Source organism: Vanellus vanellus, assembly GCF_965231255.1.
Source record: "Vanellus vanellus genome assembly, chromosome: 1".
Classification (NCBI taxonomy): Eukaryota; Metazoa; Chordata; class Aves; order Charadriiformes; family Charadriidae; genus Vanellus; species Vanellus vanellus.
The window spans coordinates 178,008,962-178,025,541 of NC_138905.1; the positions used below are offsets into that span (position 1 = coordinate 178,008,962).

The 16,580-nt window shown below is 36.2% G+C and overlaps 1 protein-coding gene across 4 annotated transcripts in view; it reads left to right on the forward strand.

Annotated features, from left to right (window-relative positions):
* The window catches only part of DACH1 (dachshund family transcription factor 1), a gene marked incomplete at its 5' end in the record, with an annotated part of 370,375 nt that overhangs the window by 151,465 nt on the left and 202,330 nt on the right, over nt 1-16,580 (forward strand). For all 4 annotated transcript variants that reach the window (XM_082494621.1, XM_082494622.1, XM_082494623.1 and 1 more), the window contains one exon: nt 4,976-5,091. In XM_082494621.1, the coding sequence (XP_082350747.1) occupies nt 4,976-5,091 (116 nt within the window). The remainder of the gene's footprint in view (nt 1-4,975; nt 5,092-16,580) is intronic.

Consider the following 16,580-nt stretch of genomic DNA (forward strand, 5'->3'; position numbering starts at 1 on the left):
ATTTTATAGTATGTGTTTTGCCGTGCAATCAGTCATCTTTAAAATGCTAGTTACGTACTCTGAGAGGTATATACCACTTATAAAGAGTTTCAGCTGTTTTGAAACTAATACCTTCCTTGGTTCTCAGAACTCTAACAGAAATCAGTGGGAGGAGGTCTCTGTGTCTAAGGCTTTCAGGGATAAGACCTTTAATTTTTAAAACCATGGCTGTCTTTTGGCAGATAGTGAAAAGAGCTGAATGAAAAGTCTGCTGACTTTTGAAGCCTGCGGATAAACCTGTAGCTCTTCTCTCTTCACCTCTTTCCACGTCATTGTACAGGACCAGATCTTCTGCTGATTATGTCTACTTTTGTTTTGCACTATCAAAGTGATTTCTAGCAACAAGCTCATACTTTGATAATAAAATTGGAGGTGCATAAAACTTTAAAAGTGTAATCAAAGCACAAGATTTTAGCTGATAATAACAACTGATTCTTCCATTTTTTTATTCTTTAATTCAGCCATCTGTTGTTGTCTAGATTCAGTAACACAGGAAGGATGTAAGGCTAATATATGTTGATTGAAAGACCAAAAAAGAACTACTTCAGAGAATTTGCTGTATTTTAGGACAAAATACTCCCAACTGCTTCTCATGTTTTGTCACACTGCAGAAGACGTGTATACCCTTTCCTTCTAAGATGAAAATGCTAGAGCCATGGTATTCCTTGAAGTCTTTGTGAAAGTTGAAGGGATGAAATACAAATCTGACCAATAATTGATGGATTTATTTTCAGTGGTTCTGGAAGGTGTTCTGAATATCTAATTAGCTGATGCTAATGAAGAAAATATTTCTTTCACTTTTTGAGAGTTTCAAGGTTCACCAGTCTGCACCTTTAGTTCCTCTGTCACATAGCGGTATATTGTAATTGTAAATTGTGATAATTGTCTACAAACATAAAGCTTAGTCTGTGGGAGTACCTTCTAAACCCTGAAAAAAGTCTGCAAATTTTGATACAACGCTTACACAAGCCTGTATAAGGCAGATGAGTTTTGAGGGAGCTAAATGCATTTAGGTGCTTCACTTGAAAAACTGAGCATTAAGTTAGTAAAATGTGGTCCTATAGGAAGCGTTCATTTTCTTCTTCAGTATATGTTAAGATACCTCAGACATGAAAACTTCAGTTTTAGAGAGAAAAAAAATTAACTCACAGATTTATATTTCTAAAAGCAGAAAGAGTGACAATGTTTCCATTACATATCCTTTTTAATAGGTAAACAAGGAACCAGTAACTTCCCTTTGACTTCTCCTCAGGTCTTTAAACCACTTAATCATTGTGGCTTCCTTGAATCTTTGTTGAAATTGCCTGATTTCTGTTCTCTCTAATTTAATCTTCAAACAGTGAAACAGTAGAGAGGAAGACCAGCTATGACTTCCAGATGTAGGTCTGTTTCTTCTAGTGTCTTCTTGCAGAGTCCCAAAAGACTCCTTGACTTCCCTGTACTATGACCCTAGGTATTCATAAGACTTATGTTAGCTCTTTGAGTTTTGGCACTTCTGCGTGTTAATCTTAGCTCTTAATAATCCAAAGTGTAGTCATCTTCAAAATCAAAATGGGTCAGTTTTGAGTAGTTTACCCATTGAGATAACTAGCATTACCTTAAAAAGTCAAATGTATCTTGTTCTTCCAGTGGTTTAATTCAGATAAAAGACAAAATCTTACAATATCTTTTACATCTCTATAGAAGCCTATATGTAAAATCTAAATTTGAGCAAGAAGAGTATTATCAACAGTTTTTAAATGCTTATTTTGGTATCTCGGTGACATCAACTAGAAGAATAACTTACACTCTGGCGTTTAAACATATCTTTTGCATAACAAATCAACTCATACCTATTTAAATTATCTTTTATTTTCATACTGAAGACAAATCTACTGATTTTGATACAAAATAGGAATGTGAGTACTTTGAAGCAGGCTTCTTATCTTGGAGTGAAAGTGAACTTGTCCTAATGTAAAAATAAGTAGGTCTTTACTATACACAAGTCTAGGAAAATTACCAGCAAAATGATTCATTAAGCTATTTTTATCATTCTGTTTATGATAGTTAAACTCATTTGCTATGCTTTTAATGTTTTTTTTAAGAGTTTATCATATAGCTATAAAAATGATAATGAACAACAAAACAACGTGCAAGTTTTTAAATAGAATCAAAGTTACTATTTTTTAAAGTAATTTTTACACAGTGTTTTTTCCACAACTTTGCTAATGATTCATACAAAGTTCTTGCATTTCTTATTGTTTGAAAGCAGATCTTATAAAATGGTAATATTTCAAGTTAGGAATTTGGTGAATGAAACAGGCACATAATAAATAACCAATTAAGACAATTATTGTTACTTAATCAGCTATTGGGAAAAATCAGTGTGTCCTTATTTTAACCAATCAGAGATTTACTTATTTAAATTGCGTATTGCAGAGTCTCCTGTGACTCTAAATCAGATCTTCCAGACCTTAAGAAATAATTCTTACATTTGTTTTTCTGCCTTGTCATAAGGAACAGCACTTGTTAAATAGCTAAAGGTGTATTATAGTAAACTGGAGTTAGCGCTTTGTCACTTAAAAATTATACCAGGATAAAAGAGGTTTACGTCTCAGAAATTTCCTTTAAATATTGTTAGTTGGATGGGAATTGGGAGTTTAGGACTTCACGAAAACACTTATATGGTAAAGTCTGGGATAAATCATGGGGTAGAGCTGGGTTGCTGGGGTCTTTTGTGTACAGAGTAGCACAATCAACTTGATTGTAGAAAGCGACCAAAGGAAGAGTTTTGCCTTGGGTATTTCCATATCTTTCACCTATAGTTTGCTGCTGACCTTCATTTACAGATTTGGTCCATGGGTGTCTTCTCTTAGGCTTTGAAGAGGGCTGGTTTTATTCCTCAAAATCAAAGACAAAAGCATTCCGACTTCACCGCAGCTATATTTGTTAGTAAGCATTAATTCATCAAAGAGAATCTTTGCAGGAGTGAACTTGTTTTTTAAAGACTTGGAAGTCATTGGTAGGTTGCGCATTATGCCATGGCACCCTGCTTGTGTTTTTTATGCTGTTGTCAGACCCTTCCATACTCATATCACAGCGGTGATTTGAGAACAGTGCATCATCGTAGGTATTTAAATTAAGCCATTAAAGTTTCCTTACATAGTGGCGTTTTTTGGTGGGTGAATATATTAGAAACACTCCATTTAAATCAGATCATTTTTGTCTATAATGTTTTTATCAGTTTTATGTGTATTCATGGTATGTTTATTTTTATTGTAAATCACTAAGGAAATTTCAAAGAAAGACGGAAGACACAATTTGGTTCTGTGAACTGGAATAAGACAATATTCTTTTTTTCCAACTGTTTGTCTTGTAGTTGTGAACATATGACGATTTTGTTTGTATTAAAGAAAATCAGAAATCCCAAACCAATCAAAGAAATTATCAAGCTTATAATTTTAATAATGACCTCAGCTCAGGACATTAAGTTGGGAATTAATGATCAGTTAAGGTTAATGACTCAATGCCTCGAGTCATTAAACTGCGAGAAAATGCCCTGTACTTCGATTGTTTTTGGTTTATTAAAGGTAGGTTGTAGAAGTTGCAAATAAAAGGGTATTTGCAAACACAAGGGGAATGAATATGAACAGAAGACAGAGGTATTTTATTTTCTGCCTCCTTCTACAGTCCCAGCATAGCTGAAAATGCCATTATCCTTGGTGAGAGTTTTGTTAGTGCGAGGACCTAAGGAGAAAAACCTTTCGTAGCCACCTTTCTTTTCTTTCTTGTTTTGAAACAAATGAAGAACCTCGAATGTTTGGCAAAGCACAGGTTAACACTGCAGTGTTAGAACCACACATGCCCTTTTTTTCTGTGAAGTTATTCCGCAATGCCCCCTAAATAAGCAGTTGGAGGATATTGCAATAGTACCGTGCTATGATCTATACGTAAGAATACAAGCCTTTGGATATGCATTGTATGTAGCAGGTACATATTTGCATGTAAGTGGGTAATAAGTATTTTCATTGTAATCCGTACCTAATTTGTATGCTACTTACACAGTCCAGGAGATGGAAAGTTGTGTATGTGAGCATTTAACAGACAAGGAGTGCTTAAACCTGAAGCCCTTTATTTTTCCATCCTGGACAGATATAAGCTGCTATGATGGCAGTTGCTCACCAATATCTTACAAATAATTCTGAGTCCTTTCTGACATAAAGTAGTATATTTAAAGTAAGGTGTCTTAGTGAGATTTTCACTTTAAATAGAATAAGGGTTAAATGATAACTTGACTTATCTTTTAAATGACAAAAAATAAAGAAATTGCAAGACCTTTTCACACATTAGATATGTATTGTCATTTATCATCTAGATATCAGGCTAGCAGTGCAAAGTAATAAAACATATCATCGCAAAATGTGCTATAGGTCTGAATCACTCTTTCATTCCACCTCCCAGCTAACTGTAGTATTAAATCAAACAAGCAGAACATTTCCTTAGGCAGCCATTGCCTTTTAATTTCCTGAAGAACCTTAAAATATCATTCATTACAAGTACTACACATATTTGGTTTTTAAAAGTCTCATAAATCAATAGCAGGCTGACTGTAATAATTATTACAAGTTAGTGCATAATTTTCGTGCTGAAGGCTGCATGCAGAACTTTAGCATATGCAAACGAGGCAATTCAAACTGTGTATAGATATTAATATGAAGAAGCAGGTAACGAGGTGCAGGCTATGAATTATGCATCAAGAGCGGCTGATCTTCAATGAGGAAAATGAATTCAGCATGTAATCTAATTAGTGATGGAAGTCTATTACATCTAACTGCAAAAGCAACCGTCCTTGAAACAAATTTATTTACAGTCCATGTTACCACTTGAAACAACTTTGAAATGATGTGTAAGACAACAGCTTAATTGTAAAAATTTTTTTTTTGTTTGTTTGTTTCAGTTCTAGACCTGGAAGGCCTCCTAAGAGGACTCAAAGTGTCACCTCCCCAGAGAATTCTCATATCATGCCACATTCTGTCCCAGGCCTAATGTCTCCCGGAATCATCCCGCCAACAGGTAGGATCGCTAGAAACACCTTCACGTGGGCACTCTTGTGAATATTTGGCATATATCCGCTTGTTAATAAATTATCAGTCTAGGAAACCAGCGCCCAAATATCATAACGGAGTTCCATAATATAACATTATTGCTACATAAATGTATTGTATGTAATGGAAATTGTGGCAGCTCGGTACTTCAAAATACAAATAACTGAGCAAATAATAATCCTTTATAATTTTTTCCCCTGTTCTTTTTCTTTATAAACAAAAACCCTTTCAAAGCATGAATTACCTATCATTAGACAATAATCTCCCTATTCATTTTTAATAGATCAGATATCTTCTGATTTTTTGCTGCTTTGCGTGATTAGATAATGTCATCATGAATATAGTTGCCTGAAGAAACCGAGTTAGTTAAAATAACTCCACGCTGCACACATGTCTTTCTTAATTTTTCATCCTGAAATTCTATTTTGATACATCTCCTGAGGCCTTATACTAATGTAAAGTCCTGTAACAATCTGTTTCTCAAACTGCTGTTTTCTTTTGAAAGTTACTATAACATCTCCTAGCAGTGATGTGCTCTTTAGACATAGTTAAATTAAGAAAGGCTGTGTTGCAGGAGGGGGATGAACAGAGCCACCTGAAGATGGAGGCACCCAACAGTCGGGCTGTCGACGGTGGTGCCACATTCTCTCTTTTCGTGTTACAGATGAGTTAAGTTCTCCCACTTGCCTCAGCAAAGCTCACCTGAGCTTCCACTTCTACCATGCTGTGATTGTTGTTTTTGTTCCCCACTTGTTTGCATAGCTCAGTCTCTAGCACTGATTTTCTCTAAGACAAAAGAAAGATAATACATTAGACACATCCAAATAGAGAGGAACATTGCTGGGTATTGGAGATTGGATAGCCGGCTGGATTTTTGAGTACGTGGCCATGATCATGTGTCTGTTTAAGTATGAGCATGATCCTTGGGATGGTTCTGGCCATAGCTGGCTAACATTTCCCCCCCAAAAATACACAGTTCAGGAAATATCACATGGTAGAAACTGTTGGCAGTGTGGATGCAAATGTCTTGTCTGGAGGAGGGAGGAAAGTGAAGAGAGTTTAGCTCTGTGGACCAAAGTGGGGCCATACCTCTTGGCCTTCAGGCTCAAGAGCTGCTTTACATAGTGAGATAGACACATAGCCAGAGGTGTTTTATTAGAAAATCACAGTTTTTCAAAAGGCTAAAGATCAAGAGGAGTGACAAAATGAAGACAAGTCAGACTACTAAGGTTAGTAAGAGAGAGTTGCAAAGTCAGCAGAGGGAAGGAGGGATGAGACTGAGAGTGTGGGCAAGCATGGGAGGGTGTCAGGTAGGCAGGACTCACAGTGGTAGTTTGGGCAGATATGACCAGCAAAAAAAAAATGAATCTGGATTAAAATATCTTGTACAATAGGACATATAGGATAAAATCTGGTAAAGGAAATAGAGCGGGTGCAGCACGAATGCAACGTGAAAATAATAGATAAGATCTATGTGGGGAAAGGACGAAAGTTTTTATAGGGCAGAAGCATTCGTGTTTATGAGGGAGAGATCAAAAATTGCAGAAGCAAAGGGAAATTATTTGCGGGAAGTAAGGCAGGAAAATATCAAAGGAAAAAATGCATGTGAAAAGTAGAAAGGAGATAACATGAAAGAAGTCAGAGGCAAATAAGCAGGCCAAAAAGAGGGAGACAGGAAAAAGAACCCTTGTCAACAGTATCATTTGGGGTTTTGTGTTACAGTTAATATATAAGAGCAGATCTCTTCTTGATACAATATCTTCTGGATTTTTTTTTTTTTTGGCATTTTTTTTTTATTCTAAGAAATCAGCTTAAAACCACAACCAATTCCTAAAGTATCCAATTCCTTTCTAGTCCTTTAAAGCTGGTCATAACAAGTTAATGATAAAAGTACATGGTACTAAAAACACAGATCCAATTTCTTAGAATATCGGCCCACAAAGCCAGATGCAGATCTTTTTAAAATGACGATTAAAAAAAAAAAAGAAGAAAATAATTCAAAATTAAAGAAAACAGGCGTATGAAAGGTTATCATTCATTGAATCCTTTTAGGATGGTAATGCTTTGCGAGTCTCTTGCAAAAGAGGAAAGGTTTAAATGAAATCGCTATTAGGTTTGAACTGGTTTCACATTACATGGCTTACCACAACAGAAGGGGTGAGCATGATTTTTTCCCATTGTGGTGGTATTGAATCTCAAGCAGCACAAAAAAAGCAAACACTGACACTGTCAGCAGCAAACTCTGGGGTGTAGTGTTCCACGGAGTATGGCTCAGCCGAACTAAGGAACTTCATGACAGCAGCGCTACATGATAGTCAGCCCAGCATTTTATAGACAGGCAAGTATAAAAATAAGCTTATAATCTGATCTTGTGAGTTCAAATCAATGAACATTTGTGCATCTACATTGTGAATAAGTACCAAAACCACTGTAAGAGCCCTACGAAGAAAGAACTGCTATAACTGCAATAGATGATGCAGGTGCAGTTATGACCTACCACATTAGTTGACACTAGAAAATTCTAGTCGCTTGTGAACATTTTCCTCAATATTTTCACTGTGTACGCGTAGAACCACAGAATAGTTGAGGCTGGCAAGCACTGCTGGAGATCATCTAGTCCAGCCTCACCTGGTCAAAGTAGCGTGACACAGAGCAGATTGTTCAGGGCCGCATCCAGTTGGAGTTTGAATGTCTTCAACGATGGAGACTCCACAACGTCTCTTTGCAACCGTTCTGGTGTTTCACTACTCTGAAAATAAAATATTTTTTCTTAGTTTTCAGTGGAATTTCCTGTATTTCAATTTGTGCCCATTGGGCAACGCTGAGAAGAGTCTGGTTCCATCTTCTTTACTTCCCCCACCCCCATCAGGTTTCATATACATTGGTAAGATCTCCCCTGAGCCTTTTCCAGGTTGGACAGTCCAAGCACTCTCAGCCTTCCTTCATATGTCAGGTCCTCCAATCCCTTAACCGTCTTTGTGGCCCTAAGATGACTCCTTATTTGAGAAGTTTATGAAGTTTGAATTTCCAGTTAGGATACAGCTCTAAGCAGAAAAAAAAAAAAATCAAAGTACCACATTGTTAAGTGCTTCTCCCCCCTTTCCCTCTCTCTTTTTGGTAACAAATTCTTCTTTTTAAGCTTTCTGATTGATTTAATAATCTAAGTATAATAACTAAGTTTCCTTCCTGCCTACAAAAGAGTATAAGTGATCACACAAACAATTATGTGCTATTTAATGCTCTTTAAATAACAGACATCTGCAATTATTAGGTATAGCTAAGATACATAATGCTATGATCTAACGTATGATTTTTACTTGAAAATTTTCCTTTTTCTGAAATCTGCTGCATAATACAGAAAAGCACATTTAAAGGTAGAAATCCAGGTTTCTAAAGTGAGTGGTTCTGCCTGCGTTGTTTATGTGCGCCAATAATATTGCTACAAAACTGTATGCTGAGACTTCTCATGAAATGTCATGATTGTAAGTTAAGGAACCCTTGAAAATGTATTCTGTTACTGGTCCAATCTGAAATCAGAGAATGTTGCATTATCACTTAGAATGGATTTGGTTTAGAGGAGTATTTAGGGACCAAGCTGAGATTTAGGGACTATATTGAGAAGCAAAATAAAAGGGAAAAAGGAATAAAATTCCAGATTTTTTTTAAGGGAGCATAAATTGAAGAAGTGAGGATCACCTCTCGGATGATATTCTGTCCATTTTTATCACAAGATTCATAAATATTACTCACAATTGCTGATCTGACCACTCTCTTTCATTAGAGTCAACTTACAGAATGTTCCCAACTTTAGAAGAGAGTGGTCAGCTGACAAAAGACAGTCTTACATTTATTAAAATAAATGTAGGACCTTTGAAGGTGTGACAAAATGAGAAATGTGTAGTAACAGGAAATGAAGAGCTGCTTGAACTGTCCAGAGAATTAAAATCTGCCTATGTTACAAATGATGTAGTCAGAAAAAAGAAGAGTTTGGTGTAGGTTCAGACAGGTGTACTGTCTTTTCAAGCTTATCTGGATAATGCCTTGAAGCCCTTCCAAAACTAGATGTCTCATCACAGTTAACTTTGATCCGCGTATCTCTGTGTGCTGCAGATCTTTTCTTGGCTAATGTGCTTAGAAGGCTTCAAAAGTAGTCTAAAGTTGAAAAGGTAGATAATTGTAATTAAACAGAAAAGCAGTGCTGTAACTCCTGAGCAGTGCGTATGATATCCATTGTGCTCTGTATTTTTATGTCTCTAATTGCTATATAACATATAAAATGATATTTCCATTATTTTTCATACAAAATATGAAAACAGATTCTCTTCAGTTTTCAATTTTTTTTTTTTGGGGGGGAGTAATTATTCTGAATTATTTTAGGTTTTGAAACTGTCTTGTACAGCTTCTGACCTAGTTCTTCTGCAACTTGGCCTGCTGAGTCTGTAATCTACGGGTGATGAAACGAGTAACTACAAAACTCTTGTACTTATTTCAGGAACTGCATCTTTCTCTCAAAGAGAAAATATGAATATGAAGTGCCTTTGGAAGTCACTGTTATAGGGCATGATGCAAATACTACTTCATCTCTCGCTCTCTCGATATATCTTTGTCAATTACAAAAAGTAATTTCAAAACGCCTTACATATTTAATTTATTAATTAAAAAGAAATTAATCTCAGTAATTATTGTTGCTATTATTATTTTGAAAAGATTTGCTTTACGATAATTACTTCTGTCCACCTATTCCACACCTGATACCAGACTCTTCCAGTGTAAAGACATTAAGCTTCCTCTGAAATGTTTCATGTGTACAAATTATAACTACTTTCTTGTATTAAACTCTTATTCTGTTTTTTTCTCTTCTTAAGTGATAATCTGAAGATATAATTTCTAAATTCATCCTTATTTTCTCTCTTTCTGTGTGCCTGAATCAATAAAGGTATATTCCAACTTCCATCCTGTATGAAGCTCTGAGCCACAAAGCATTTTTATGAGGGGTTAGAGTAAGGAGAGAGTTGAAAGGTTTTGTATAGATTATTTCAGCTTGGAGGACAAATGGAGTTCACAGATGCAGCTGTTGATAAAGGGTGGCAATGTTTCTGCTGAAATAGAAGATGGAATTATTTGGTGTTTAAAGAAAAATTAATCACATGAAATAATTTCATTTTCTCTGGCTCACAGTTATTGATGTTGTATTAGGCAGAACTGAAAGAATGGTTAAAATATAATTATCATTGTTATTATATCCACATCATATTGGATATTGCCAAGAAAGAAAATCTGTAGTTGGAAGCATTCTCTTGGTAGACTCAATCTGAAGAATGTATTTAACTTATTGAAGCAAAGAGAGTTGATTTCTAAGAGTATTCCAGGCACTAGAAATTAAAAGTTTGAGTTACATATCTAGTAATTTTGAGAAGCAAACCTATTACTCAGTTACTTATTTTATGTAGTGTGTACCTTTTGTGATCCTGTGTTGGTTAAAAAGATATACATTAATAAAATTAAGTGGCTATCGCTTACTTCTTTTAAAATGCATTCCATGTTAGCACAGTGTTCTGGTTATTGGTGTTTAATCATCTTTAGCATTGCTTTTGATTGGTGTTACAGGATGATACCAGTGTTTATCTGTTGGGGCTGAACTAACTGATTGTAAAAATAAGCAACAAAATCCTGCTTTCAGGGTGTTAAACTGTAACCTAATTCAAGAAAGTGAACCAGATTACACAAACATTTTTGCACTTCATTAAGGAAGTAGTCATTATAATTAATGTGAAAGCTTCTATCGTGTTCACTAGTTGATGTATAAGTGAGAAGATATACTGACTCAACTCCGCAAATATATTATTTCATAGTTTTAAAAATCATAATTAAGGTGTAATTCAGGCCACCTATCCTCTTCTGCAAATGTTGTCGTAATTTTGTCATATTATCATCCTATTGAATGGCTAGCTGTCTCCTACTTTATCACAAGAGGCTTTATCACTGAAAATCAGTTCTGGAAGCTCACTAGTTTAAGTTCCGATGAGTCCCTTACCTTCACTAGTTAATAATCAAGCTGATTTCCCATGTAGCCACAAATTTGATAAAAAAACCCAAATCAAATAATTGTTTCAGCAGCTATTAGTGTAAGAATACAGGACACAGTGGGAACTTGAGTGTTTAGCTGTATAATCTCAGGCATATGCAAATACATTCTTTTCTGACTTCTGATATTTTACTCCTCAACCTTCATTTTAAATGTTGTGTTAAAGTGAAATTTATGATAGTATCTGAGCAGAAAATACTGCCATATAAGAATTTATTTTGCAGTCCCGGTAATCCAAGAATCAGACTCCTGTGAGCATTCAGTGACTTCAGTAGTTCTTTGTAAAAAAATAGGATGTGACTACATGGTTTATTATAGGCAAATGTATGGAAGATCTCCAAGCAGGCAGCTTGTAAAGTGTCTCTGAATCTAAAGCCGTTTAACCACATTTGCTTCTGACAACTATTTTCTTTCTAGCCATTTCTGAGCTTGAGAAGGCTTTGAGTATCTTTGCTTACAATAAACCATGTAGACGTAGCTTTTTTGGTCATAAAATCTTTTTAAAATCAAGAATTCCTTGCAGAAATAGAACCTTTTTTATTAAGAAGTTTTAATCAGTAAGAACTTGTACATTTGGCATTGTTATACCATACAGCGCTACATATATTCAAAGCCTACAGGATACTGTTGGAAGGCTGTGTAAGTCAGAGAGTCAAACCTCATGCAGGTTCACCCACTGCCTGTTGAGAGGAGTCCCTGGACTGAACTGTTTCCAGCAACGCTCCCAGCTTTTTTGATATAAAGGGAATAAGTTTGTTCACTTTTTAAAAGAGTCTCAGGGGTTAAATATTTAAGCAGTGAGGATAGTCGGGTACCTTGACACGCTGAAGATACTCAAGAAGGAACTGAGGAGTGAAGTTATTTTACAGCGTATCTATAAGCTACAATCTCTTCTACTCGCATCTTGTAACTACTCGTTTAGTATTAGGTTGTGGCCTGCACAGATTTGTTACCTTTCAGTGGAAAATCTGAGATAAGAATTTTTTGTTTCTACCTGGATCACAGAATAATTTTGCCTTCTGAAGGCTAAGGGTGTAATGGTATTGGTTTGCGATTTTCCCCGTAAGAACGATATTTCTGTACCAGTTATTCAGGATTCAGTTGAAGCACCATGTTCTTTGAAGATGAACTGTTACAACAGGATGACCATGAGGCAGCAATGTGCCCTGGCGGCCAAGAAGGCCAATGGCATCCTGGGGTGCATCAAGAAGAGTGTGGCCAGCAGGTCGAGGGAGGTCATCCTCCCCCTCTACTCTGCCCTGGTGAGGCCGCATCTGGAGCACTGTGTCCAGTTCTGGTCTCCCCTGTTCAAGAAAGACAGGGATCTGCTGGAGAGGGTCCAGCAAAGGGCTACGAAGATGATTAGGGGATTAGAACATCTTTCATATGAGGAAAGGCTGAGGAACTTGGGTCTCTTTAGTCTAGAGAAAAGAAGAATGAGGGGGGATCTTATTAATGCTTACTTAAAGGGAGGGTGCCAGGGAGGATGGGAACAGTCTTTTTTCAGTGGTGCCCAGTGATAGGACAAGAGGTAGCGGCCACAAACTTGAATATAGGAAGTTCCATCTTAACATGAGGAGGAACTTCTTTACTGTGAGAGTGGCAGAGCACTGGAACAGGCTGCCCAGAGAGGCTGTGGAGTCTCCCACTCTGGAGACATTCAAAACCTGCCTGGACGCCGTCCTGTGCAACCTGTTGTAGGTGACCCTGCTTGGACAGGGGGGTTGGACTAGATGATCTCCAGAGGTCCCTTCCAACCCTGACCAATCTGTGATTCTGTGATTCTGTGATTAGTAAAGCCTCTAATGATGTGTCATAGTTTTCAGATATATAGAGCTTTGCTAAGTCAGGGTAGATTTAACATGACCAGAAAAAGTGTCTTTTACTTTAGAAGTGACCCTCACCCAAATTCCAGTTTCTTGTTCTGAATCATAAAAGTATATTTAATATCTTGGGGAAAAAGACCCTCACTTTTCAAAAGAAGGTATTTATCATCAGGGGTTCCTCTAAAACAAATAACATACGAAACAAAACAAAATAATAAAAAAAAAACATCACCAAACACCAATTGAAATCTTATTCTTAAAGGCAGGTATGTGGTGAAGTTATTAGTGACTAGATTTGGACCTGGTAATGGAAGTGTTTACCAGTGATTACTATAGCTTACTGAATTCCAACATGCTATTATTTGGAAGTGAAACGAAAAAGTTATTGAAAAGATACATATTGCAAAGCACACTGATTGTTTCATAAAATTAAATTATTCAAACTGTAAGCTTACCAATTGTGGGAAATACTGAGATGGTCTTGTCAGATTTCAAGCAGAGTCTTTCAACAGAAAAACATGAAGGTAATCATGCTCCTATGTTTGCAGTTTTTCTGGTAATAAACCTGATATTTTTCCAATCATTCTTGATTTTTAATGAGAATGTTTAGCCAAAATAATTCGATTACCAATCATTTAATTTGTAATTAGTTCAAAACTAACCTTTTCCAGAACAAGCACTCCATTGCCATTTTAAACCTAAAATAAAGAATATTATTGTATTAAACACTGCAACTAGAAATTAACCTGAGCTGCTGAATTTGGAATAATATCTCAGTCTTACAAACATGTTGGTGTCTTATATGAATGATATTGATTGCTATAGCAATATAGTAAGATGATACTTGTTAGAGTAAGTGTAGCAAGATCTGGTAGAAAGCTCAGTGTCATCATGTTGCTAACTATGGTTCTGCATCATCATGATGACGTGAAGTTCTTGGATGCTATCAAGATGCCGATCTCCTTTTATGTAGAATTAGACTACCTATGTCCTTGCATGACATGATCAATGAAGGGTGAATGTATTTTTTCTCTTCATATTGTATTTGATCTGCTACCAGTGCTACATACTGCATTCAATAAAAAATGACTTCAAATTTATATATTCCAAAGTTATGGTCCATGGTTTCATTATCATATATTAGGGAATTATCTAAAGTACATGAAGAAACTTCAGCTGAATGTATTTAACTCATTTTCAGGTTTTGGGTTTTTTTTTTTGGTGGGTGGAGTCAAATGTCACCTTTTAATATGATTGTCTCTTGGTTGAGAACAATGCGTGCTGTGGAGTTTTCCAGATGTCATGCGAGGACTTAAATATGAAGGGAATATCCAGAAAAGATCTCAGGTAGCACAGGTATTTTTGTTATAGGATATAGGAGGTAGGTGAGCTTATGAATTTACTCAAGTAAATGATATCTTCAAGAAAAGTGTTCAAGCAAGCATTCTTATATCTGGGCAGCTTTAGAAGACTACAACTCAAGCAAAAAAGAATGAGCAAAATAATGTATTAATTGATTTTATTTATGTTTGTTTTAAGTTCTCTGTGTTTGATAACAGCTTGGAAGGGTCAAGCATCTAGTGATCACATCATATCTAACCTTTCGGGAAACAAACTTACTGAACACAAAATGAACTTTGTCAGTTTTCCAAGGACAACCAGTCACTATGAGTTGTCCTTATGACTTACAGCTCTAGTAACATTGCCTGCGTGGATTTTATAAGACCGGATAACATACCATCAGAATTATAATGACTCCACTATCAGTTGTTCACAGTGCACTGCATCATCGTTACTAATGTTGTGCTATGCAGTATATTAGAGCTATCATAAAATATTCTTAACTGGGACAAGGTTTTTGAAGAGGAAGGTTGTTCTGGTTCGAGTCCAGGGCCAGATTGTTGCACAAACTTGACTCTAGGTAGTCTGCAAGTTGCTTAACAGTTTTCCTCTTGGTTGGAAATCAGAGAATATTTATGTCAGAACTGTATTGTGATGTGAAGTTAAGCATGTAGGAAGATGTGCTGATGCACTGTATTGCAAATATAAAATGATCTGTCAGTTATTGCTCACGGAGCTGCCTCCAGAGCTTGTGGTTTATGAAAGCTGTTGGTCCATGCATTCAAATTGCTAAGTTTGAAAACCTCATTTTACTTTCTTCAGGTGAGAAGACTTCTTTTATTCCTTCAAGATGCAGAAGTAGGTAGCTGTGTTGGTTGGTTGCTGTGTGCCTGAGGCAGCAATTGGAAGGGCAAACAGAGTGGGATGGAAAGGGGTAGGAAAGGGGCTAAAAAAATTTTGTGTGTGTGATGGAGAGAAAGAGAGAAAGGGGGTGAGAAGACAGAGAGTTCTTTATGAGTTAGTATAACCACCTTCTTTTACGTAATACAAGTTTGTTTGTTTGCTATTCTCTATTATTTTGTGAATGTTGGGAGGTTACAAAGCTATGTTGTTACAGTATTCGTATCATTGCTTTCAGGGGTTGTCCTCTTTCAACGGCGCATATACAGAAGGCCTTATTTTGTCTTTCTGAAATGTTTTTTAGTTATGAATGTTTTACAAGTAACTCTTAAATCATCTCCTTTCAATCCAGTCTTAATTGCAATGAGATACTGTGTTTGAGCTGTCAGCAAAGAATAAACTGCTACTGCTACTAGTATTAGAGATGTGACTACTATGGACATTTAGAAACAAATCTTAGATTGAGGAGAGTGTTACTGTTATTACATTGCTTTGATGAGGTCATCAATTAATGATGTATTAGTTTCTCCCTATGAAAACAGCGGCATGCAAGGACTGCGTAAGCTGGGAAAACGAAAACTGCACCTAGTCAAGACAAAATTAATAATGTCACTGAGTCATTTTAACTCATCAAAATCCATAGCAATGTCAGATAGACAGACAGTGTACTGACAAGTTTTACTGAAAAGTAAGGTTTTGTCAACATTACCTTTTTGTTAGGTGGTGGCTGAGATTTAGATTGACATAGGGGAAGTAGAACAAGTCGCAGGGAGCATTTCAAATGGGCAGATGCATCTACTGAATTTCCTTCTCTCTGTATTCATTATGCTGTCTGATGCCACAGGCACTAGGACCACACGTATGGCTTGACCAATCCAGTTGCCCTTATTGACAGGAAAGTTAATAGGATAGCATAGCTTTCTGCAGACTACTTTTTTGTAAGAATGTTTCTGGCACTTATAGTGGAAATACAGAATTCAAAAGGTGAGGCTGTGTCAGCTGCTTATTCCAATAATCTCCATTTATGATTACACCAGGTTACTGGAGCTACCTTGCTAGGAATCATGAAAATCAAGGGTAGGATCTTAAATAAACAACACCACTACTAAAAAGGACGATGTCGCTTTTATGTTTTCTTTTGACAGTAAACTGATTCCTTAATTCATATGCTATGATGGATTAATCCAATATACGGAGACCTAGATATATTTACTGTATTAGAATACTGACTCTGTAATGTCACTTAAACTTGGACTTCAGATGTTGAGAAAAGCACAGTTCAAACGATAGGTTTTCCCTGTACCC